The sequence below is a fragment of the Vanessa cardui genome, chromosome 29, assembly GCF_905220365.1.
Source record: "Vanessa cardui chromosome 29, ilVanCard2.1, whole genome shotgun sequence".
Lineage (NCBI taxonomy): Eukaryota > Metazoa > Arthropoda > Insecta > Lepidoptera > Nymphalidae > Vanessa > Vanessa cardui.
In genome coordinates, this window is record NC_061151.1 from 237169 (window position 1) to 264301 (window position 27133).

At 34.1% G+C, this 27133-nt stretch overlaps 1 protein-coding gene across 1 annotated transcript in view; it reads right to left on the bottom strand.

Annotated features, from left to right (window-relative positions):
• Positions 1-27133, bottom strand: part of LOC124541892 (scavenger receptor class B member 1) — a 105803-nt gene that overhangs the window by 52067 nt on the left and 26603 nt on the right. Inside the window, exon 2 of the mRNA XM_047119804.1 lies at positions 14339-14599. Within this exon, the coding sequence (XP_046975760.1) occupies positions 14339-14396 (58 nt within the window). The 5' untranslated portion in view covers positions 14397-14599. The remainder of the gene's footprint in view (positions 1-14338; positions 14600-27133) is intronic.

The following is a 27133-nucleotide window of genomic DNA, read 5'->3' on the forward strand; positions in this document are numbered from 1 at the left end:
TTTCAACGAGAACGTAAGAAAGCAAGGAAGATATAAGAAATTGTTAAAAAAGGCAGCTTTGTCTCATCTAGGAAAGACGCCTTTAATTTTAAATTAAAGTGCCTTCAACAGTTCGCTCGTACATTTGTACTAGTGTAGTATGATTGCAGCATTATAGTTAAAAAAATACGGTAAAAGTGTCGTGGAGGTGGACAAAAACGTGAGCTATTGATTATGTACGACACAGCTCCCAGTGAACTCGTGACTAAGGCAGGTGTATCTGTCGAGATAATAACAAAAAAAGATATGATATACACAGGCTATGTTAGGCACAGGTAGGTATTATGAGATATACACTACGGGTAGTTTGAGTAGTTTTAGCGTGATGTAATTGGAACTCTTATCGGCTCTGATGTTGATGAAACTAAATCATCATATATTGAGGAATTGTCTAGGAATCTATAGCGCGATAGAAATATAATTACAAAATAAATCTGCTCAATTTTTTCTAGTCAGAGTATTTTCATTTCCAAACCGGTGGTAACATTTGATTTGACAATTTATTAATATGACAAGTAAGTATAATTAAGTAAGTAAAAAAAAATATAAAAAAATGTATTTAGGACGTAATATAGACGAAATATTTTACATACGTTTTTTGAAATCTACACATTACAGTAATATACTAAGGCTATAATTGTGAAAGCGTTCGTCCCACTTTTAAACAACAATCTATCGCCATTATATTCGGTGAATTGTTTGAGAAGGCGATCACTTCATTGCGTGCATGGCTGCATACAAAGTGGAACAAACAATAAAAATACAAATGTCGTACATAAATCATTATTAACCTTATAAGTATTATGATAACGTATTTTTGATGTATACTTATAATTATGAGGGGTTCCTAAGAGATCAATTTTAGGTCCTGTTTTATTTTTAGTGCGCATAATCGACCTTCTATTTTACAATATTATATTAATATATTTTCAATGCTATTTTATCGACTGGTTTTGGTCCTAAAAAATCATTGCTAATCATACTGTTAATAAATTAAAAAAAATGTTTTTACGTTTAATTCGAAATATATTATACAAGCAAACTATTACGACTATAGTTATAGAAAATAAAAGAAATGTTAATTTAAATGTTTTATTCGAATAGTTGAAAATAACCGTTTTAATGAGCATAGAAAATTCCTCACCACAATAAAAAATGGCTGATTCGTTTAGCATATCTAAGCTAACTACTAAAAGAACTAAAGGTATAAACAATAAAATTCCTGTCGATCGGGCGGTGAGAAATTGCATTTTTAATTTAAAAACAACAAGACACAAGTCGTAACACGATTCAAACGTCATACCGCAGGTGATTGATGGCATTTTTATTTATAATCTGCGCTGAGGTATTTCTTAGAAGTGGGACGTGTTTAATACGCGATTCGTTTTTTACGACAATGAAATGTTACTTATTTTACATGCCGTTTTATTTTTAGTTCAAGTTGAATAAATAACAGCCGTTTTATTTCGTACTAGCGACCAGCCCCGACTTCGATCGGGTGCAAAAGATACTAAATGTACTACAGAATTTGTTTACCTATTTACGACATCACGTTAAATTTTTTAACGTGGCGCGCTCTGGGTTAGTCCTATATTCAGTAGTAGACAGAAGCAGGCTGATGATGTTGATGATTAGAAACTTCAAAAATTATCAGTGTTTCTTTACTATATTGTCTATGTATTATATACAAAAATCGTCCTCTCGAATGACTCTATCTATTAAAAAACCGCATCAAAATCCGTTGCGTAGTTTTAAAAACTTTAAGACATATATGGATATAGGGACAGAGAAAGCGACTTTGTTTTACACTATGTAGTGATTCGTTACATTCAGACAATGAGATGTTTTATCGTAAGGAACTTTAACACACCTGAGCGATCAAGCGTAACGGCTGCTGATTAGCAAGCATTTACAATTGGAATCACATTAAAACCTATATTGATCGTGATACCAACTCACTTGAACAAAGGCCTATGTACAAATAAATTCATAGAAGTTCGTTTATGGTAAAGCTAGCAAATGAACAGCAGGTCTATTGGAACTACTAAAGACTATTGACATTTGCAATACTGAGGGGTTTGCAGGTGTATTGACGGCCTTTAAGAAATGTGTATGGCTTTACAAGAACAGTCTATTTTATTGAGTAACTATACAAAATTCATAAATTCAGTTCAGTTCTTCAGTTTAACCGCATTAATTAGATTTGTGGAGGTCTGATCGTTTTATAACAAAAGTATATGATGAGCTAAAACAAAAGTAGTCTTAAGGAACACGACCTAGACTCTTTTTCTGGTTGGCTCTACAATGGCACTTAAGATCTTTTACACATCTAACAACGCCAGTTTGAAAAATATCCGAGAATAGCCATAACCTTAATCGATTTTACCCTCTTATATGTTCCAAGCCCGTATCTATCGTTGTTTTACGGAATTGTTTTATTTATAGCTACGATCGCATATGTTCGTAAGTAATTGTGATGTCTGTACTGTATTTTGTTTCGCTTGATCGCTCATATCTAACCTTAGACACACAAGGATATTGCGTCGAGTTATATTATTTAATAGTCAATAAAGATATACACATAACTCACCTCGCTGGTCTAATCGATTATAAGGCTGTTTATCTTGAAGTCGATCCAATAAAAAAACATCTGATCAAATCTCAGGTATAACTCAGATATTACCTTAAGTCGTCAGTCCTTCCTAAACTTTATGGTCTTTTCAGATTGCCGTTCAATCGGAGTATGGGTCATTATATAGGGAAGGTATGTAAATTAAAAATATTAGAGCTGAGATGGCCCAGTGGTTAGAACGCGTGTATTTTAACCGATGATTGCGGGTTCAAACCCAAGCAAGCACCACGATATATGTGCTTAATTTGTGTTTATAATTCATCTCGTGCTCGGCGGTGTCCTGACATGACAAACCTGCATGTGTCTAATTTCATCGAAATTCTGTCACATGTGCATTCCACTAACCCGCATTGGAACAGCGAGATGGAATATGTTGCAAACCCTCTCCTTAACGGAAGAGGAGGCCTTATCTCAGCAGTGGGAAATGTACAGGCTGTTACTTTGCTTACTTTACTTTTATGTATATTAAGATGTCATCGTGCATAGGTACACGGATCCAATAGGTAACATCTTTTTTTAATGTAGAAGCTATCGGATATCATCTTTCTCAATTTGGAATTGTACATTCCAAGTTAAAACAAACAAAGAATATAGCTGTACATACAAATACTTCTCACAATTATCGTCTTAAGAATGTCGTTAAGTAATGGTGACGTATAACGAATCGAACAGTTAAATATAATGTGTTTGTAATCGTATTGATGGCGGCAACAGCTGTACAAATATGTAAAGAACGCAGATATAAATCGAATTAACTTCGAACACATAGCCATAACAATTACATATCTTAATGGTCTAGTAGCTTATAAGGCACCTGATGTTCAGAGTTCAAATACCGTATCTTCCCAAATGTACTTATCTGTTTTCTCTGTCTAGAAACTCTTAGTAGCAGAGCGAAGTTTTGACCCACTGACCCGCTGATCACCGGTTATCAATCCAAGGTATTTTGTTTTCCGAAACGGTGGTAGCGTTTCATTTGAATATCAATAAGTGTAAACTTCCATATTGAATAAAGGAATTTGAGTTTGTGTTAGTTAATCCGTTCATACAGCACATACACTCTTTGCGGTCGTATCATGATTCCTTTCTATAATTTGCATGTTCTTGGAGTTCAAGTCTTCTTCATACTAGTGAAAGATTGACAGACAGACATAAATACAGACTTACTTTCACATTTATAATATTAGTACAAAAGATATTTACGGCGTATGATAAAAAGTAATATACCTATAATATTACAATGAGGTAACAATGGTGATGATATCATACATGGACCCCACCCGCAGATAAAACCTCATCTTTAAAACCTGGAAGTTATTTCGGTTCATCCCGATATAAAAACACAAGTTCCGAATGCGTATTTTTTTGTACATTTAAAGGTAAAAAACAAAAACCAGTCGTAGCCCGAGTTCGCTTGAAACTTTAAACGATATGCAGTTTAAAATAATACAAAAACATCACACATAAATTGCTTTTAGCCAAATAAGACGACACACAAAAAAGCACAGTACGCAGTGATACAGAGTTTTGTTTTATAACAAAACAGTTTCATTTGAATTTAATTTTACCTTTTTTATTCAAACTTTAAAAATGATTTTACTGTTTTTTAGTCTTATAGCATTCACATCTTTATCTTTTATGGTTTATTTTGAATATTAATTTATTTTAATCATAAAGTATGAACATTTAAATTGGCTTCGCAATACTTATGTAATTTTTTTAAGTAATTAAGTAGATTGGCAATTACTACTTACTGGATTACTTGAGTGAGAGGGGTCACCGACGCCTTTAACCTGTGCCACCTTGGGAACTTATGTGATATATCCCTTGTGCCTGTTGATACCCATTTATATAATGATAAACATTTAGAATAGTTAAAGTGCGTTGGTGTGTTAAAGAATTACAAAACGATTGACGCATAACTGACTGCATACTTTGGGAATACGATCATCTCCAGTTTATTTCAAGTAACGATAATTTTTACAATTGTATATAAAGCTATAATTGACGGTTCTTCCGAAGTGAGCGTCTTCTAAACGGAGGTAGATTTTTGACAATCTATAAGCAAATGTACGCTACTACATTGTATAAAGATTATTAACTTGTGACGTTTGGGTGGTTCCCTCACCCTTCAAATTGGAACACAAGAATACTAAGTATTATTGTTTTCTATTCACGCGATCAGTAGGTGCTAGTTAGTCAGACAGCCTTAAATGAAACCTTTAAGCATCGACTGTTTACAAATAGTACACCGATACAATCAAGTATGTTAATCACATATATACTAACTTTCCACTGCTGGGAAATTATAAAATTTATAGCATTATGTATTTTATTTGGAAGCAATTATATTCCAATACCAAAATGCCAAGTATTAGTATTTAAAAAATCATATCATTTTAGATGGCCATTAGACACAGAAAAATCGTAATATTTTATCCAAATTGTATCAAATGGAAACTCTGTTTAGTATTGTTTAAACTTCCCTTACTTTATTTTACTTCAAGTAATTTGAAAAACCACAAATAATAATTATCTTTGTTTTAATAAAGATGTAAAAACCGATGCATCTTATTAAAACATCCTTTCATTGTACCAACATGAAAAAAATCAATTATTTTAAACATCAGAACCCAGAAAATAAAAAACATCGAATAATTAAACGGTTGATAACAGCGAGCTAAAGGCAAATGTGACGGTTGTAGCGGCCACAGACTATAAAACGATAGAAGTACCATCTACAAATGTGAACAATTTTACTTATGTATTACGGATGAATTCTTTATGTGTCAATTAACTCGGGCATTTTAAATAAATAAATATTGGACAACATCACATACATTACTCTGTTCCCAATGTAAGTAGTTAAGGCACTTGTTTTGTGGAAATCAGAAGTAACGACGTTACCACAAACACCCAGACCCGTGACAACTTATATATACTCTTTATTGTACACCAAAAATAATAGGAGTAAAACAAAAACAAAGAAAAGAAAAATGTACAATAGGCGGCCTTATCGCTAAAACAGCGATTTAGCGATTTTGCGATTCAGCGACAACATAGAAAACTAATGAACTTTTTCTATGTCGACTTGCCTTTTTTTCCAAAAGCCTGCGTACCTTATCCTCATAAGGACAATAGTCCCAAAGATGCATAACGTAAAGTTGACGACGTATGAACATGATAATAAACATTTAATTTTATATATTTTTTGCCCCTTCTATGCAACACAATAGTCTATGGTCGGTGTAATATCTTAAAACGAGTTGAAACGACATTCGTCAGGGTCACTAAGTGTATAATACTGTTAACATGAACACACTTACTTAAATTGAAGTATCCATTCAAACAAAATTACATTCCTTCAAAGCATTCTTTACAAATATTTATTTAATTTATACTTTGTAAGACAAACCGATACCTATCATAAATAAAAATGGATATTGATATATCTGTTTAATATTGGTATCTTCCATGCAAGCTGTCATATAGCTTTACTTCACTGTTTATACACTCCACCTTATAGGTCCTCCAACTTTTAAATGATTTTAAGTTCTTACAAAAACTGCATATCTAACATAAATATACTTCTCATCAAAACAATCGTAACACATTCAAGTTTTAATTTTATAGGTAGGAGACCTGTCTAATGAGCAACCTGATGGTAAATCCTTTAGAAAACATTGACCATTCAGTACATCTAAAATGCGACAGCAAACTTGGAATCTAAAATGTAATACGTTGTTCCTTTGTAAAGTCTGATGATGGTGGTATCAAACCAGACAAACAGATATAAGATCATATCAGAAACGGGTTTAGCCCAAAAGCAAATATAAATTAAAATAAATTAAATGTCAAGTTGACATTTCATGCGATAATATCTTAAATCTATATACATAAATTATGAAACTGTTACGTAACTTGAAAAACTATACATGTTACTAATAGCAGAATATGCATCGCGTTTTGGAGAAGATTTTGATATATAAAATAAATATATGTTTACTTGGTGGTAAGGCTTTGTGCAAGCCCGTCTGGGTAGGTACCACCCACACATCACATATTATACCGCCAAATAACAGTACTCAGTATTGTTGTGTTCCGGTTTGAAGGGTGAGTGAGCTAGTGTAACCACAGGCACAAGGGACATAAAATATTAGTTTCCAAGGTTGGTGGCACATTGACGTTGTAATGAATAGTTAATATTTCCTACAACGTCATTGGGTGAAGGTGACTACTTATCATCAGGTGGCCCATATGTTCGTCTGCTAACGTATAGCATATAAAAAAAACGCTGCGTCGGGCACTTTAAATTTATACTATTGAGGAGACGATCTTGAGGTTCAGTCTTATCATAATGGAAACGTTCGTTTAACTAATGTTTGAAAAGAAACATTTGACAAATGATCGTTTTACAATAAAGTGAAAACACCAATTCAAGTAAAAAGCCTTATTTTAATATAATAATAACACTAAATAACAGCAACAGCTTTTACGTTCCAATCTAACGAATTATTCAATCAATTAATTGTATTGGCTCTTTTTAAATTTTAGTAATAGGTGTTTGTAAAACGAAACGTTTTCATCTGTTTTTTAATATATAATTATTCATATTAAGATTCATCTTTAAATGGTAATCAACCGGTCGAATTATTGGTGATCGGCAGCCATTTTGGACTCTTCTCTAGAACATAATTAAAATCAACGAATCTTAATTGATATTTTTATTGGTAACTAAACTTATTTCAAATTTATTGGGTTTTTCCAACGATAGATTCTCAGTAGCTGACCTAAGTCTGAGTGTTGATAGTTATTACATTAGTACTTATATTTAAAATATTATTGTTTAACGTTCTGTAACATCGCATTGGGACAACGTCCTCTAATGATATGTATAGTACAGTAAATTTCCCACTGCTGGGCTAAGTCCTCCTCTCCCTCTAAGGAGAAGTTTTGAAACATATTCCATCACGCTGTTCCAATGCGCTTTGGTGGAATGCACATGTGGCAGAATTTCAATGAAATTAGACACATGCAGGTTTCACGATGTTTTCCTTCACCGCCGAGCATGAGATGAATTATAAACACAATTAAGCACATATGTAGAGTTTTGCATTATAAATAAATAAAAAGTTCTGCACAGTAGAAAAGTATCTCTTGAGTTGTTTTGACAACCTGGCCGTAATCGGTCAGGACATCATCATCATCATGTCCTCAAAGACACGTTTTTTTTACCTTTTCCGTGAAAGAGGGCAAAGAAGTTCATACCGGATGCGTTTATTGAGGATAATTAAAACTTAATGGAAATTTTTATGTTGTAATCCATTAAACACATGTAAGGTAAGACATTACTTAAGCGATATTCTGTGTTAATTATTTTCAAATAAATCACTTATGTTTTTTTTAATTTATTAGCCGATGATTGCAGATTGAAACCCAGGCAAGAACTGCTGAATATTCATGTGCTTAATTTGTGTTTATAATTTATTTCTTGCTCGGCGGTAAAGGTAAACATCGTGAGGAAACCCTCATGGGTTTCTTAGAAATTCTGCCACATGTGTTTTCCACCAAACCGCATCGAGCAGCGTGGTGGAATATGCTCCAATCCTTCTCAAAGGAGGCCTTAGCCCAGCAGTGATAAATTTACAGGATCTTACTGTACTATACTGGACAAGTTTTAATCTTATTTTAAACGAATTTCAGAATAATTTAAAATTAAAACTTATTATACAGCAATGTGCCTATTACCACACAACTGCTTTAATGTAGACTAATTTCGAAAATCTTCTTAATTATTCTGCTTATACACTAATTAATTGCCAAAATCTACGTCCATTGAGGAAAATAACTAAGAATTCAGATTTAAAATTTAATTGCCTAATTAAAATGATGTTTCGAACGACCTTGAACCAACTTGAAAAAAAGTGTGTTTTGATTTCATTTAGTCTTGATTCACACATTCTCTATACAATAAGTGGGTTTAACCCAACAACAAAGCAACTTACACTGTCCATACCTTCTCCTGCTTTGTCCTAATCCAAAGGTTGATGTCCTGACTAATTTCAGGCACGACGGTCAATGTCACACTACTCCGGACATATTTAATACTAGCGACCCGCCCCGACTTCGCATGGGTGCAAAATTGATACTAAATATTCTACAGAATTTGTTTATTTAAATGCTGAAAGGAATGGTTAATGTTTCTTACAGTGCCATTGTCTATGATGTTGGTGACCACTTACCATCAAGTGGCTCATATGCTCGTTCGCCAACCAATAACATGAAAAAAACCTTTTGTGTACATATAAATAAATCAAATAAATATGAGACATCATCACCTACATTACTCTGATCCCAAGTAGCTAAAGCACTTGTTTTATAGAAAATCAGAAGTAACTAAGGTAACACAATCACCCAGACCCAAGACAACATAGAAAACTAATTATAATCTCCATCGACTCGGCGGGGAATCGAACCCGGCACCTCGGAGTGGCGTACACATGAAAACCGGCGTACACACTACTCGACTACGGAGTTCGTCAATATATATCTTATTTTGGGCTCACTTTTAAGGAATTCGAGGTGAAATAATTTCGCATCCGGTACCGACAATTACGACAAAGTTGGGTCGCAAATAATTCCTCCAGCAAATGTAATTTGTACTGCCTGTGCAAATATTGGTTCCGGTTCACTATTGGTATTTTATACGAGCGCGCTGATTACAACGTTTAAATAAATCGAATAATCAAATCTACAGAGACATATAATTTGTGCTTTGGACATTATTTAATAATTTAGTAATTTAAGTTTCGTTTGAATTTTTCTACACGATTATAATAGTAGCAGCATCGCAAATATATTTCAGAATTATTGGGAGATTATTCTCGACGTGATCAAAAAGAACCCTTTTTGGATTGAGATGCTTTGGATTTAATCTCGATTTCCATTGATGAACTGATCATGAACAGTAATTCAGGATAATGTAAGTCTGGTTTGTTTTAATGGATCTAATGCAAGTTTCGTGCAGTTTTTCTCGCTGACTTAAAATTTTGGTTAAAAGTGTTTTATTGCAAAGGCCTTTGAAAAAAGTATATAAAATTTGAATTTGGGCGACTCTCCAACCTCATCAAATATTTGGAATGCCGATTGATAGTTGTGTTTCTCGAAGGGTTATAGGATTCTGGATTGCTTGGCTGGACTTAACACCTTTATTATGGGTCATTACATCAAGTTTGAGTCAGAATCTACTTGATCACTGTCAATTAAAACGTAACTCATTCTTATTGAGATATGTATTCAACACTTTAAAGACTATCGGTTTATGTTGAATCCTCTAAGCCGCTTAACAATAAACAAAAACCAGTAATCTGACCATCAAAACGATGGCGTCATAGTGAAGCAAATCTTCGCAAACTGTTGAAACAGCGAGCTGTGACCGCTGTGCTAATAGTTTCTATAACAACAAACAGTCTGGCACACGCAATTAACAATGGTATAACATCAAAATTATCAAGAATACATCAAAAATGATTTCTTCATACACATTTTACGACATTTCGTCTTTATTTATACAAAGTGGTATATTTATAGGATTCGGTGGCGAATTGTTAAAACGGACCATTTCATTAAAACATTTATCCATCTATCACCAGGCCGTACTTATGAACCATGACCATCCTATATTTTCACATGTGATTTATTTGTGTTACCATTATAACACCAGATACTAAAAAAAATAATAAAATATATATTTAAGGGACGGTTATACAAGAGACATGATTTTTTTTTTTTATACATGGTAGGGAACCCATCGTGCACGAGTCCTAATCGCACTTGGTCGCTTTTATTGACTTCACACAAACTCTTAGTTAAGCTATGCTTTTCACTTACAATCTTTAGAAATCGATAAATTCATTTGATGGCTATTTTAATAATGCAATCAATTATGATAAGTCTGAAGATATACTGTACTGAATAAACGCATAGGCTTCGCAGTAGTCGAGTAATAAGTATATGAACAGTCTGTACATGTTATGCAGATAGCCTAAGGCCGGCCATTGTAGAAATGCAAGAAGCCTTTGTTTGACAAGGGTATCTTACAACTGGGATGATGATGACCATGATGTTCTAGAGTTGAGTTCAGACCATTCCATGCGAGATGGCTTAAACCTGATTGTACAGTGTTTCTTTGCATCTCCGAATATTATAAATGTGAAAGTAACTCTGTCTGTCTGAAGCTCTTTCACGACCTAACCGCTCAACCGAAATTGATGAAATTCTGTATGAAACAAACTTGAACTCCAAGGAAGCCTGATACATGACAACCAACACTATAAAACGCAAGCGAACCCGCTGACGACTTCTAGTTATGAATACACGTGGAAAGTCAGAGGTGAATGAACTTACACACATTCTTTTAAGTCATATACATATGTAGGCAAACTGGCTAATGTGTCAATGGTAGGTGGTCACTGTTGCCAATACATATTGTCACATGCATACTTTACGTTACGAATGTGCTTGGCAACAAAGATATTTTGTACTGACTAACATAACATCTAAGTATTGATGTTTATAAGTAGAACATGTGACTGTTAGTAGTATCAGCCTAATATTAGCGACAAAGAAGCTAGTTACATGTAACTGGATCTGTGGCTGCGATTCCCTATGCCCTAAGGTAGCAGGGGGGGGGGGATGTGTTATAAATAGACTTAATCAACGCACCTTTCGCAAGTAACGCCGGACCGGTCCGTCCAGTTTTTATCAAACGTAGATATATATAATACCGTTCGATGCACGTTTTCTGACACAGCGTTTGAAAAGAGACGAGTTTTATTAATGAATCTTTATGATATAGATGTCACTTGTTACCTTCGTAAGTTAGCTCTTTAAATATCGAGATGTATTGGATTTTTCGTATATTTTTTATGCTATTGGTAAGTGGTCATCACCGCCCATAAACAATGGCCCTGTAAGAAACACTAACCATTCCTTACATCACCAATGCGCCAAGAATCTTGAGAACTAAGATGTTATGTCCTTTGTGCCTTGGAACACAACAATACCAAGTACTGTTGTTTGGCGGTAGAATATCTGATTAGTGGATGGTACCTACCCAGACGGGCTTGCACAAAGCCCTGCGACCAAATAAAAGTATAATGTATATGTATATGAATATTTAGAATACAATTAAATGTACTTTATTCAAGTAGGCTTTTACGAAATACTTTTATCACCATTCAACATGTTTCTTTTAAGATTCTGACCAGAAAATTTTTTGTACATATTAATTAAATATAATTAATTACTTACATAATATCCTGCTTAAAAATCAACAAGTACTAAATGCTCGTTGCTTATCATTTATATAATCTTATAAATTATATATATAAATTATTTAAATTTATTGTCAATGTCAAAAATATTTTCGGAAATTTTCTATATTACCTTGCTCAAAGATTTATATATACCAATATTATAAATGACAAATAGACTGTCCGTCTGTCTGATGTCCGAATTTTATGTTTCATATGAAACAAGCTTGAATATCACTCAATGAATGAACGAGAAGAATGAAAGGAGTGAATGAATAGGCTACATTTTAATACCTAAAACCTAAAAACATACTGGTAAAGTTAGATCAAAACCACGAGAGACGTCTAAGATATAATATGGTATATTGCGGAAAGGTTACTTAACTTAAAGACTACAACAACAGCCTGTAAATTTCCCAATGCTGGGCTAAGGCCCTATGAGGATAAGGTTTTGGAATATATTTCACCACGCCGTTTCAATGCGGTTTGGTGGACTTCTCATGTGGCAGAATTTCTATGAAATTAGGCACTTGCAGGTTTCCTCATGATGTTTTCCTTCACCGCCGAGCATGAGATGAATTACAAACACAAATTAAGCACATGAATATTCAGCGGTGCTTGCTTGGGTTTTAACCCACAATCATCAGTTAAGATGCGCGCGATCTAACCACTGGGCCATCGTAAGACTAAATAATAATAAAAGTTCTCACATTAAAACTTCAAAGAATTAATCTACGAAGCGTTATTTCTTCGAAGGCATGATCCTTATCATCACGAGATACAAAATAACACATTGAAGGACAAAATCATATATTATTTGCTATTTTGTAAATATATTGAGTAACAATTAATTACCTTTTAATTATAAAATATTTTATGTGTTATTTTATTTTGATCTTATCCATATAAATTATTATTTAAGTGTCTGTGTGTGGTTTTGAATTAACTGTCATTTTCGTGTAAATTAATTAAGTTAGCGAAACAAAAACGTATATTTTTATGTCTGTTTAATCTTCAAAACTATGCAAATTGGCTTATTACATTACAAATATTAATAATTATAATCATAAATCTACGTACATGATAACAGTTTAAGAGGAATAATATGAACTGATAATTAAATTAATATAGGTACAGCTAAAATATTAAGTTACAAAAGTACATAAAAATATTAATACAGAAAATTGATTATCAAGTGGTTGATCCATTCACAATGGCGCTGCAAGGAATATTAACCACTGCACATCGTCAATGCGCCACCAAATTTGAAAACAAAAATATGTTATGTCCCCTGTACATGCAATCACACTGGCACACTCACCCTTCAAATCGAAATACAAAAATACTGAGTCCCATATTTGTCCGTAATATCTGATGAGTGGGAACCTACTATACCTTTAGTGTAATTTATTAAGAAACAATGCCTTAAATTAATTAAAAAATTACTAATATTCCTTTCAAGCTACTTATTTGATCCTGTGACTTTTTACATCGCTGACTGACCAGTACGCCATTACGCTATCAACGCTTAAATTTTGAATTCTTAAAACTTAATTGACCGTCAGCCGTTTTTATGTGCAATTCATCTCGTGATCGGCAGTCAAGGGAAATAACGTGTCAGATTAAAGTCCGCCATATGTCCACCAGTCCGCACTGAGGCAGAATAGTGGAATAATCTCTGAGGGTTACTTACAGACTGTTACTTTAATAATAATAATAAATATTGGACAACATCACATACATTACTCTGATCCCAATGTAAGTAGCTAAAGCACTAGTGTCAGGGAAAATCAGAAAAAAACGACGGTACTACACACGCCCAGACCCAAAGCTACATAGAAAACTATATATCGACTCGATCGGGAATCTATCCCGGGGTGGCCCATGAAAACCGGTGAACACACTGTTCGACCACGGAGGTCGTCGTGCCCGCCTATGGCACTTCTATTAAACTGCGATCTTAGGACATAACTTATCTATAGCTGGCGAAAACACATACGGTTTCTCAGATTCAAAGTCAATATTAATTAATAATTCAAAAATGCCTATATATTAATTCATTATGATTTTCAATAAATGAATTAAATTAAAACTACCTCAAATATATAAAATAACATATTATTTATATGATGATACCGGATATATCTAGCAAAAAATATGTTGCTATTTTTGTATTAATGTAACAATTATAATATACATATGTATATTAATTAAAACGAATAATAAAATTAAATGGTTCGCTAAATATTTGATATGCAAATTGTACAGGATGTATGTTTCTCTCGAAACATAATGAAGTGAAAGCTATTTAAATAGTTACGGTTTTTAAGTTAATTCTTAAAGTAATACTTACACCACTTTCTGAGGAATGCGCTCGTGAGCTTAGCGCACAGCTTGTCGCGTCCCTGCATCTTGATTATCAACACACAAATCTTCAACGATCACAATATCACAGAGCACCACACACACACTAAAACCGTTCCATTTAGTTGTCAATCAATTTGAATTTAGAATTCCACCGGACGCAACGTCCTCCTTCGCCGGCGGTCGGTCGCGGACTGAACTGACTTCGGTGACTTCTATGACGTTACGCGATATGCGTACGCGCAGAAACCTGCGATATAAGGAAAATATATATGTTAAAACACGGTCTGGCTATCAAAGATCATGGCTGGTCCGTCTCCGAAGGCTGGCTAAAGGTGACAATCATTTTTATCAACATTTAAATACATTTTCGACGTATAGGTATTAAGATGCCTTCAGTTTAAAACAAATTATACAAATGAAGTAAAATTTAATTTCCACTAATGATTTTTTTGCGGATTGTAATATTCTTAAACAGTAGTATTAAGTAGATTGGATACCTTGGCATAGGCCTATGTAAGATCGACGGCTCGTTGCTCCGTTGAAAGAATGAAAATGTTGCGATATATTATTGATATGGGTTACGGATAAAGATGGAGAGATTATTACAAAGAAAAGCTACTCGGCTTATCGGGACGCCCATTACTAAACTTAATATTAAATAATAAACTTATACGAGGGAATATTATATAATCATATATAGAAGATATTATATAAGATATTACATACGCAAAAAACAATTGGTAAAAAGACAAAAAATATAAAGCAGCAAACGTTCCACCACTAAGCTAAGGCCTTTTAGTTGAGGATAAAGACCTAATTCCCCCTATTAATACGCAGTTTCGTGGATACACAGAACATCACTGAAATTAGACACATGAAGGTTTCACGATGCTTTCCTCACCACCGACCGTGATAAATCAAATCTTAAAGTTATCGCCAGACTCTTTCAATGGCATGAATCAAATGAATCAAAATAATGCCAATTAAATAGCGCGACTGTCAATTCGACGGAGTTATAATCGAGAGCAGATCTAAGTCTTATTGAAGAGACTATAATTTGTGTTCTATAACTGAATAAACTACTGAACCAATACTCGTAAAACTTATATCAGACGCAGCGCGTTTCAGATGTTTAGTTATATAATACATGGCGCACGTTATGTTTGCCTTACGTGTACAGACTGATCCGATTTAAACGGACGCGTTACGAACCGTGTTAAACAGTTCTGCTAATCATTTTCAAATCAGATTGCTAGAATCTGACATAAGAGCGTTTATAAAATATCAGCTGTATATGTATATAATAGTATAGGTACATTATTAGTAATGTAGTTATTTAACAACAACAAAAGCTTGTCAATTTCCCACTGCTGGACTAAGGCCTCTCCCTCCTCTCCTCTCCCTTTGAGGAGAAGGTTTGGAATATATTTTACCACGCAGTTCCAATGCGGATTCAATCGGTTTTTTTTTTTTGCGGATTGTAATTTTTATTCATTTAAGTGTCTATTGATGTAGTGCTAAAATATAAAGATACAAATTCTCAAGTCCCGGGTTCAAACCCCCGAACCGATAAAAAGTTTAAAATTTTTTGTCCCATCAGATTATCCGAGGAATTAGTACACCTGTGTTGGCACATACGTCTGTGCACTTTATATGTTGTATATAGTTAGCTGACCTTCATTAAGATCAGTTTTTATCTGTGAGATACATATATTAAAACTCATATACATTTATACAATACTAACGACACGCCCCAACTTCACACGGGTGCAAAGCTAATACTGAATATACTACGGATTTTTTCTGATGTTTCTTTAATATATTGTCCATATGTTATATACATAAACCTTCCTCTCGAATCACTCTATCTATTAAAAGAAACCGCTTAAAAATCCGTTGGGTAATTTTAAAGATCTAAGCATACATAGGGATAGACAGTGGTAAGCGACTTTGTTTTACACTATGTAATGATTGATAACTGTAGAAAATGTGAGAAACAAAAAAATCTTTTTTTTGTTTTTCAGCAGCATTTAGACACAAGACAGAGAGCACAATGGTCATGTAGCGGACAATTTGATGAATTGGCAATTGAATGTTGACATGCGTTCAACCAATCAGATGACACGATTTACACACAATCGCCAATCAAATCGCACCGCGCGGAATGATAATGTCTTCCTAACCAATTTCTGGTCAAAACGGCATTTCTCGACGGAAAATAGAAAACTGGGCAGATCTTCCTTCTTTCTACACATGTTATATATTAATAGCGTGAGGCGATTTTTGTCCCAGTGATAATGGGGCGATAGCAGCACACAGAAAATTGGTTATGGTATCACTTTGAAGAGTTCGAGCCGTAAAAATAAAAATGACCATTCATTGCAATTTACTGGTCGCGATTTAACAAATATTTAATATTAGAGAGAAAAAAGTTACTGGTCCATTTCGCAGTGGTACTACGTCTGTATAAGAAAAAAAATAATGACTTTAACTAAATCAACTAGTAGATACGAATACTGTAAGGAATATTATTCATTTCTCATATCACCAATGCATTCGACCTTTAGAACTCAAATGTCACTTTTGCATGTAGCTACTTACCCTACAAACCGAAACACAATAATGTTAAGTAGCTTGGCGATAGAATATATCATGAGTTACAATATAGCGAAAAATATTACGTTAAATTGCAAACATATTTCATAGTTCACAATATTTCGACAGTTTACTATTTCTCTCGTCAGATTGTAATCTAACAAATTTTGTAATCATACGGTAACATATACAAAATAAGATTTTAAATTAACATGGTTATCTTTATTATTAAAGTTATTCATTTCGGGATATTTACCATGTTTTTTATTTTTGTTCGGTGGAGCTCGATATTTCGACATTATCTACGAATGTCTTATTCACTCGTGAATACAAAAAACCTCTCGAATCACTTTATTAGTATTATCAATCTAAAATCAATCAATCTATTTAAAAACCGCATCAAAATATTTCAAGATCTAAGCATACATAGAAACAGACAGCGCTAAGCCACTTTGTGTTATATACGTAATAATGAATTAAAATATTATCTATCTAATTGTAAATAAATTAATTATTAAATTGGTCTAGTTAAATACACTCAAAAAAATTACACTTGCGATCTCGTATTTATATTTTAGGTCAGGGCGTTTTATTAAGAACCTTATAATTGGTTTCAAATATGCTCACGACCCTGTACAACTGTCAACAACCCTGCATAAGAGAATCTGGAGGTTGTACGCGCGCTTTAAACTTTATGCAAAGATTTAAGTGTCATTGCAATTATGAATTCAATTATCATAATTACTCGTTTTTTCGTAGGTCGTTCGGACCTGGTTCCTGCTGAATAAGGTTATATCGCAAGGCTGACTGTCTAAAGGGCGTGTCAGCTATGTTTATGGGGATCGGTGGCATTTCATTGAGCACAACACAGCTGACCTCGCTTGGTACATCACTCGCAAATTAAACCGGTGATATTTTGATCATTTGAATTTTAATAATATTTAATTATTGACGATTCAAAAACGCTTCATTGTAAAGTTTATTCGAATAAAATTGATTTGATTTGACTTGGTTTTATGATTATTGCCACAGATTTGGAGTAGGCTAGGTCCCGAAAAACCGAAAAGGATTTTTTTTCTATGATGACACACCTATATATGTATCTCATGCCTATTGAAATCACTAATAGACCAACATACGTTTTGATGTTATAATTTAAAATCGACCAAAATAAAAATAAACTTTATTCAAGTGGGCTTTCACAAGTACTTTTGAATCGTCATTGGATAATTAAATGAAGCTACCAGCGGTTAGGAAAGTAGATTCTACCGAGAAGAACTGGCAAGAAACGCAGTAGTTACTCTTTTTCAACATTTAAAAAATACAATCATATAAGTTAAATACATGTATGTAAAGGATACATTACTGGAAATCAATATTAGTTAAATACAATTATATATGTATGTAATGTATCCTGCCTGGAAGTCAACAGGTATTAATTCCAAGCTTTTTATCATCTACAAACCCTTTTTCACCTCATCATATAGCAACCTTTTTTAATAAACTATTGCTAGTAGAAGCAAGGCAGTTTGGATAAAGTTTTAAATATAATTTAATAAATGTTTCTGTGATATTCAAAAATTGATTTAAAATATCATAGAAATGTAGATGACATCGAAACAGTTCAAAAAACCATACCCGCCACTCAACTGTGAAATTTAAACACAAACTTGCGAAAATATTACATTAACGCAATTTAAAAAAAACTATGGCAATTTTGGAATTTCCAAATTATTTCTTATATCAGATAAAACGAACGAGCTGTATTACGAAGTGCAAGGTCAGTAACTACTGCAGTTTTCTAGATGAACTAGTCGTACCTTGATATTTTTATGTCGAGGCTATTCTTAGGCATCGATTGTTTTTGCTCAGAAATATTTGTGTTCAATACCCTTCTAGATGGCTGTTTTAATACAGCTGAGCCATTGAACTATATAGATATACAGAGTTAATTAATTTTGGCTCTTGAAAAAGAGTAAATTCTGAGTCTCCAAAAAATAGTAAATTCTCGGTGGAATATACATTCCGAACCGGTGGTAGATTCACCCAATATAAAAAAAAAATGTTAAATGACGATTCAAAAGTGCTTGTAAAAGCCAACTTGAATAAAGTATATTTTGATTTTGATTAAACCAATGATAGCGGGTGAGAAATAAGTGCCTGATTCTTCATGTGCTTAGTTTTTGTTTAAATTCATTTCTCTCTCGATAACAAAACGTAGCGAGGAAATCTGCCACGTATGTATTCACCAGCTCGCATTAGAACAGCGTATCGAAAGCTCTTAACTTTCTCCTCAAAAGAAAAGACAGAAAAAACCCACAACACAACATTGTACTCCAAAAATTTATAGAACAATTACGTACCATAAATTGCAAAAAGACATCAAACTTGCGAGGTTTTCTTATTCGACGAGGGAACCCTAAACACAATTCCGATTAAGAATTTCCAATTACGGGACAACCATCAAGTTTTGCATAACATTACGCAAATGTGAAAGTAGCTCACGAGATCACGAGAACGCGACACTCGCGGACGAAACTTAACTTTATTACTATTCGAAATTAAAACAACTAGACGTATCAACCGGTTCCGTATATTATGTGCTAATTGTGTCGCATTGTGTATATGGATGTGGGCCTCGCGAGTGGGCCTCGAACAAAGACCAAAATCATTAATATTCAAAGATATACTATATTCCAGTATGCTCTTACAAGCACTGTGAATCATTAATTTTCAAGGTGTTTAATTTTCTGATTCATCAATCAACTGTACAGGACTTATAACAGATCTCAAATCTCTGCATACTTGTAAACACAAATGCACTCACCACGAGAGTGTGAAATGAAGATTTACTATTTAATGCTGGCGCTATGGCCGTGCGATCTAGCGACTGCCAAGAATGTCAGATTTGGAAGGGCAAGGTTTGGAGTCTCCTGCCTTCCATGCTGCCAACCCTCAATGCTGTCCTTTACACATATCCTTGGAGTCACATGAACAAAATTTTCCACTATTTCTGCTGTCAAAGACGGCCGACCGACTGGAATCAGTCGGTTGTGTTACAGCCCAATCCTGGTTCAATATAAAAGGGCATCAAATGCATGCTCTGCTACATACAATAGATGCTACTGAATCAAGACAAAAAGAATACAGACGAATTGATAAACCCTTCCTTTCTGTCTATGCTTAGATCTTTAGAATTATGCATCGCATTACAATGCGGTTTTTTTTATAATATAGAACGATTCGAGAGGACGGTTTTTGTATATAATACATGGACAATATAGTAAAGAAACACTGATAATGTTAGAAGTTTCTACTATACTGTAATCAGTATAAGCATTGCACCCGTGCGAAGCCGGGGCTGGACGCAAGTATACATATAAACATACACAGATTCCCAATCTTAGCATCTTGTATGAATTAAAAGAAGTTGTACATGTAAGTCTATTGTTAATTAGTGATGACTAACAGCCTTCGAACCTTGAACTCCCTTTAACTTGGCTCCAACATTGTCTCAGCGAGGCATTGTCAGCGTTGAATCACGTCTGTCTGTACGCCTTTTATAGTTAAAAATCGTGACAGAAATCGCCAATAATATTCGTATTGTTGGTATTCCTTCGGTTTTAACCGCACTTGAAAATACTATAGAAATTAGTCATTCCATATGCCAATAACTGCCATATATATTGGAGCTTATCAGAAGAATAAGTCATCTTTTTGGTAGTAGAATTCATGGTGAGATTGGTGTAACCCGTTTGGGTTAGTTTCTCCTACTCATCATTTCACTATAAACCAATTTGAATGATGAGTGAGATCTGCCACATGTGAATATCCTAGATTCACATGTGGCAGTTTTGTTGAAGATTAGACACATGCAGGTTTCATCAGAATGTTTTCTTTCATCGCCGAGCTCGAGATGAATTATAAACACAAATAAAGCATATGACAATTCAGTGGTGCTTGCCCGGGTTTGAACCCGTAATAATCAGCTAAAATGTACACGTTCTAACCAGCTCACTCCACTAACTATATAGGTATATATACTATACTCGTTATGGGCATAGAACGCCTAGTTATAAAACAGTTTATATTTCCATTTACTTTAATATATATTATTGATGTGATGAGGAAAATGTGTTTACGTAATTAACCAAGTCAGCGCCGCAATTGAGTCAGCTCAATTAGACACTATTTTCCAATTTTCCTGAATGTTCTTTAATTAAAATTTATAGCAGTATTTTTAGCAGTAATTGAATATTTTTTTACTGACATTTAGTCAGGCGGACTGGAAAATAGAAGTGACTACCAATTGGTAGCATTTTGTAAGCTAAGAAATATGACTATTTCTTTAAATCATCAATGTACCACAAACTTTGGACATCAAGATGGATCCCTATTCCCTTGGGCATTGGGTGATACTATAAGCGGGAACACAGCAATGCTAAACATTGCTGTCAGGCGGTAGATTACATGAATAAGTAGCATATTATTCAATACAAGATTATAGACATAATAAAAAAGCGTGGAGCTTGTTGACTTCCAAGAAAAATATGTTATATAGATATATAATTGTATTGAATTTACACAACTTTGTATTTTAAACGTTGAAAAAGAGAAGCTACTGAGTTTATTGGTTCTTCTCGGTAGAATGAACTTTGAAACCGATGGTAGCTTCACTTAATACATTAAAGTTATTTAAATACGGTATATTTACCACGTTTTTTTTATTTTTTGTTGGTGGAGTTCGATATTTAGACATTATATTCATTATATCCTGTCTTGTTTACGAGACTAGTCTCGTTGTAAATATTTCGTATTAAATAAGTTTAATAACAAAATTAACTATGTTAATTTAAATCACTTAATATTGTTCAGTTAAATGACGATTTAAAAATGCTTCTATATATATGTGCTTAATTTGTGTTAAAATTCATCTCGTGCTTGGCGGTGAAGGAAAACATCGTGAGGAAACCTGCGTGTGTCTAGTTTCATCGAAATTCTGCCACATGTGCATTCCACCAACCCACATTGGAACAGCGTGGAATATGTTCCAAGCTCTCTCCTTGATGGAAGAGGAGGCCTTATCCCAGCAGTGGGAAATTTACAGGCTGTTACTTTACTTTTTATTCAAAGAGCTCTACCGCCAAGTCAAATGCCCAATCGGCCGCTATCGACGTATGTATTGAACTACAATCACAACGAGCTGAATTTCGATATCTGTGTGTGTGTGTGTGTGTATTCCCCACTTAACAGCTCGAGTTGGTAATATTAATTACAGCTCAATACATTACAAAACTAAGCTGAGATCCTACGGAAGTGATCGTTGCAACAGCACGTTGTGTCCGTTTGGCAACGTCCTCGAAATGGTGTCGACACACATCGATTTGTCTTCCGCCAGTGAATGTGTTAAACCTAACAACACGTATAATATTAATAACTTGCATAGGATTGCATACGCGTAAATGCTTTACTGATTTTCATGTAACTTCAAAAATTAAAATCCTTTGTTTGTATAAATAATGCCACCCACGCTTCCTAACTAAAACTCGATCTCAAATGCTTTATTCAACACTATTAGTAGCCCTCGGATTTGCTCACGTTTTAGACAGTTGGTTGTTATCAAGGTTGTTTCGTAACAAATTTCATCAAATTCGGTCCAGCGGTTTGGTCATGAAAGAGCGACAGTCAGACAGAGTTACTTTCACATTTATAATATTAATATAGATGAAAGAATACACTTAGTTATTGATAGTGAAATTAAATACTATCAACCATTCGGCAAAAGAAAACACCCTGACCTGTGAGGAACCGGCGAAAGAAACTCAGCGGGTCTTTTTTGACAATTTTATTACTAACATTGAATATAAATAGAAATCATATCTGGCCGATATACCATCACATGCTAGAATTGTTTAACAGATTCACATGTAGCTAAGACATTTGCATGTAGCTTCAACACTTTATCTCCCAGGCTCCTCTATCGGTTCTGGAGCGTCTTCCACCACGCACCAGAATTGCTAATTAGATTAACATGTAGCGTAAGACGTTTCATTAGACGCCTATAGGCCACGACATGCTTACAATATTTATGTCACGTCATTCACTAAAGTCACGGCATTCTCAACGCGTAATATTATATCCATAGCATTCAACACACCCCATATTTATCAATTAACAACTTAACCGGTACTTAAACCATCTCCATGCTAAATTTAATCAAAAGTGGTTAAGCACAGTTTGGTACAGGAAACAAGGTAAGTGGACTGCTTACATGCTTAAAAAGACAGACGGAAATTCAAAATAAAGAATAATAATATGTGTTTATAATAATCTATATATTTGTAAATGAAAAACTATCCTTTTAAGCTCATAAAAAATCCGAAGCTAGAGCTTGTTACTTGCGCTAAATGTAGATCAAACGCATGACCCAATTCCTTGCGAATCGGTTAAAAAGGCAGCTCGCGTTTATCGCAATGCACCTCGACTTGCCGCTTGAATAACAATAGCCCATGTGCTCCAAGTGGGCTGTGAATGGAAACACTTTTACAGTTCCGTATATATAAACGAACTATTAAATATACTCAAATTACTTAAGAACTTTTTATATATAATAATTGTGTGGACGGGAAAGTTGATCATTTAATGACAAGTGATCACTATCTTAGACGCAGTGACAATGGATCACTCACCCCTTAAACACAATAATAATCAGTGTATTGCTGTTTGGGGTTTGGTGTAGAATATATGAGTGGTGAGTGTTAACCTGGGCGGACATGCACAAAGTCCTACCACTAAATAGTATACTTTTTACTTGTAGACAATCTGGCTTTAGAGTTAATTCAAGCCCAGTTAGGTACTAACTATGTAAGTGTTAAAATCACGCATCTGTCTTCTCTTTCTCATTCTCTTTTAACATTCAATTGAAATTTCATCATCATTTTTGATAATGAAATTTCATAGAATGCCATACCCATTTTTTTTTTGCTTAAAATTTTATATGATTTTCTATTGAATACCTTTATAATGTAAAATAAATTCCCGTCCGTAAAGTTCTCAATGATGTTTGTGGTCAAATTTCGTCAGTTATGACTCTTTTGCGGTTTGTGGGATTATCTACGAGGCGTAACCGAAAAGCATCTGTATAAAATTGTTTCGTAAGTATAGAAGAAGAAAAAATATATAATTAACGGCCGTTTATGGTAAAACCGTAAAGATTCGTTAAATTTGTTAGATTTGAAAAATTAATAGATTGTCTTGGGATATGATACAAGTTTTAACTAATGAACAATAATATAATAATAGAATTAAAGCTGTTATCTTAAAGGCTTTATAATTAAGCTTAGTGAGATCATTTTAACGCTTTTTAAAATAAATGTTTTAAATTTAACATATATTGTTTAAAGTGATTAAGTTCAAAAAGTTTGTTTATATAAAATAACTACTATTCGTATTAATTCTAGTAATGTAACTTGAACCAGCTGGAAAAGAGTATAGGTTATCCTTTTTTATGCCTCACACCTGACCGTAACCCGTAAACCGTAAAACGAGATATTCGAGATTAATGGACTTCAATTCCAATTGACCGATGTTCTCTATAAATATTTATACAAAAATCATGGAAAACATTTTACCATACATAGTGCTGTAACTTGCACCTAGATGGCGTTAACATATATCAATTTTTATAACATTTGCATTGACAGCTGGTATTATACACAAGCAGGAAAACATCATCCTATTTACTATTCATTCATAATCATTCATAATATTCATTCATAATCATAAATAAGAAAGTTCGTCTGTTCGTATTGAAGCGAATCTTGGATTGTGAAGGACTATAATGTATATTCGGTGGTAGGGCTTTGTGCAAGTCCGTCTGGGTAGGTACCACTCACTCATCAGTTATTCTACCGCCAAATAACAGTATTCAGTATTGTTGTGTTCCGGTTTGAAGGGTGAGTGAGCCAGTGTAACTACAGGCACAAGGGACATAGCATCTTAGTTCCCAAGGTTTGTGGCGCATTGACGATGTAAGGAATAGTTAATATTTCTTACAGTCATTGTCTATGGGTGATGATGACCACTTACCATCAGGTGGCCCATATGCTCGTCCGCCATCAACCTATACCATAAAAAAAAACTCGAAAACAAACTTATACAATAGAAAGTACAGTTTCACTTAAAAAACATTTTGAACACGTCGAAAGAGAACCTCTCATTGCCGATATAAGTATTATAATTCGTAAAACTATACCGGAAATAACGTAATACGATTTTCACAACTGTCCACGTAACTCCAAAACAAGTGGACCAATGGCGGTGGCGCGTTCGAATTTGGAACGAACGTACTCGACCGAGACGGCGCGCGCGCATCTTTATTGTTACCAACTTGATTCTATTCACTATGCATAATTCACGTTTAGCTTTTTTTACTATAGAAACGGATCGCGAAGAAATGAACCACCTGTTTATAGAACTTTGACATTGAAAGTAATGCAATTGCTGGCCGTCTTATATTAGTGTGTTTGGTGGTCAGTGTTTCTGTGACGTCACATTTCTTGTGTCTGACACTGCGCTTGAGTGATAAGACCATGATGACCTAGATAAACGTACCTTACTTCATCTTATTAAACTGGTTTGCGTCAGCTACTTAGCCTGCGTTTTTGGAAGGTTATATGAAAATATTCTTGATTTGGGTTCAAGCAGACAGACAGAATTCTTATATTTAATTTATTAGTGTATCTTGCTAGAACAACAGCCTGTAAATTCCCACTGCTGGGCTAAAGGCCTCCTCTCCCTTTGAGGAGAAGGTTTGGAACATATTCCACCACGCTGTTCCAATGTGGGTTGGTGGAATACACATGTGGCAGAAATTCTATGAAATTTGTCACATGCAGGCTTCCTCACGATGTTTTCCTTCACCGCTGAGCACGAGATGAATTATAAAGACAAATTAAGCACATGAATCAGCGGTGCTTGCCTGGGTTTGAACCCGCAATCATCGGTTAAGATGCACGCGTTCTAACCACTGGGCCATCTCGGCTCAATATCTTGCTAGTTAGATGCGATTAGAATTATTGATATATCCTCTTCTCTGACCTGTAATATTTCCAACACAACTACATGCTACTAATTAGCGGCCCGTCCCGGCACGTTTGGACATATTTTTTTAATATTTTTACCTTTTATTTACATATTTTTTATTGTTTTTTTCGAACATGTTTAACCATTGCCGATCTATTTCAACTTATTTAAACAAAAACCTTAATAAATTACATATCGTAACCTTCCTTATTAATCCTGCTGTCTATTAGTAAAACCGCATGAAAATCCGTTCAGTAGTATTGGAGTTTATCGCGAATATACAGACAGACAGAGGCGGCTGGACGCACTTTGTTTTATAATATGTAGTGATTGAATGTATCTCCCACGAAATCTTCTGTCGGCCCTTTTAAGCTCTTGTATTGATTTGATATAAATATATTATATATGTTTAAATTCTTATGAAAATCGAATTAAAATCTAAAACATAATTTAGAAGTAAACGAACAAACGAACACATATGTATATTTAAAGTAATACTGAGGCCTACGAGCGTAACATTTAGCAGAGACCTAATTTCTATTTAAGGAAAATAACGTGCTTAACACGCCACGCCACTCGATTCCGATTGGTGTTCAGATATGCGACATGTTCGTGTATTTAGAATTACTTTCAATGATTATCTTGAAACAACGATTTTATAAGTTTAAATCATTATCACTACACAGTACAAAACAAAGTCGCTTACCGCTGTCTGACCATATGTATGCTTAGATCTTTGAAATTACGCAACGGATTTTGATGCGGTCTTTTTTAATAGACTGAGTGATTCGAGAGGATGATTTTTGTTTATAACACTTGGACAATTTATAAAAAAAATACTGATCATTTTAGAAGTTTCTAAAATGATCAGTATTTTTAAGTAAAATCTATAGTATATTTAATATTAGTATTGCACCCGTGCGAAGCCGAGACGGGTAATCGTGGCTAGTAATTAAATAAAACGAAAGTAGAAAGACATTTTACAATATATAAAAACTTATCTTCCCATTAATGATCAAAGGTAAAACGAAAAAAAGTAAGATTCATTATTGAAAAGCAGTGCGTTTGGTCTTCGTCTATTTTGAAATTGACACAGTTGTGT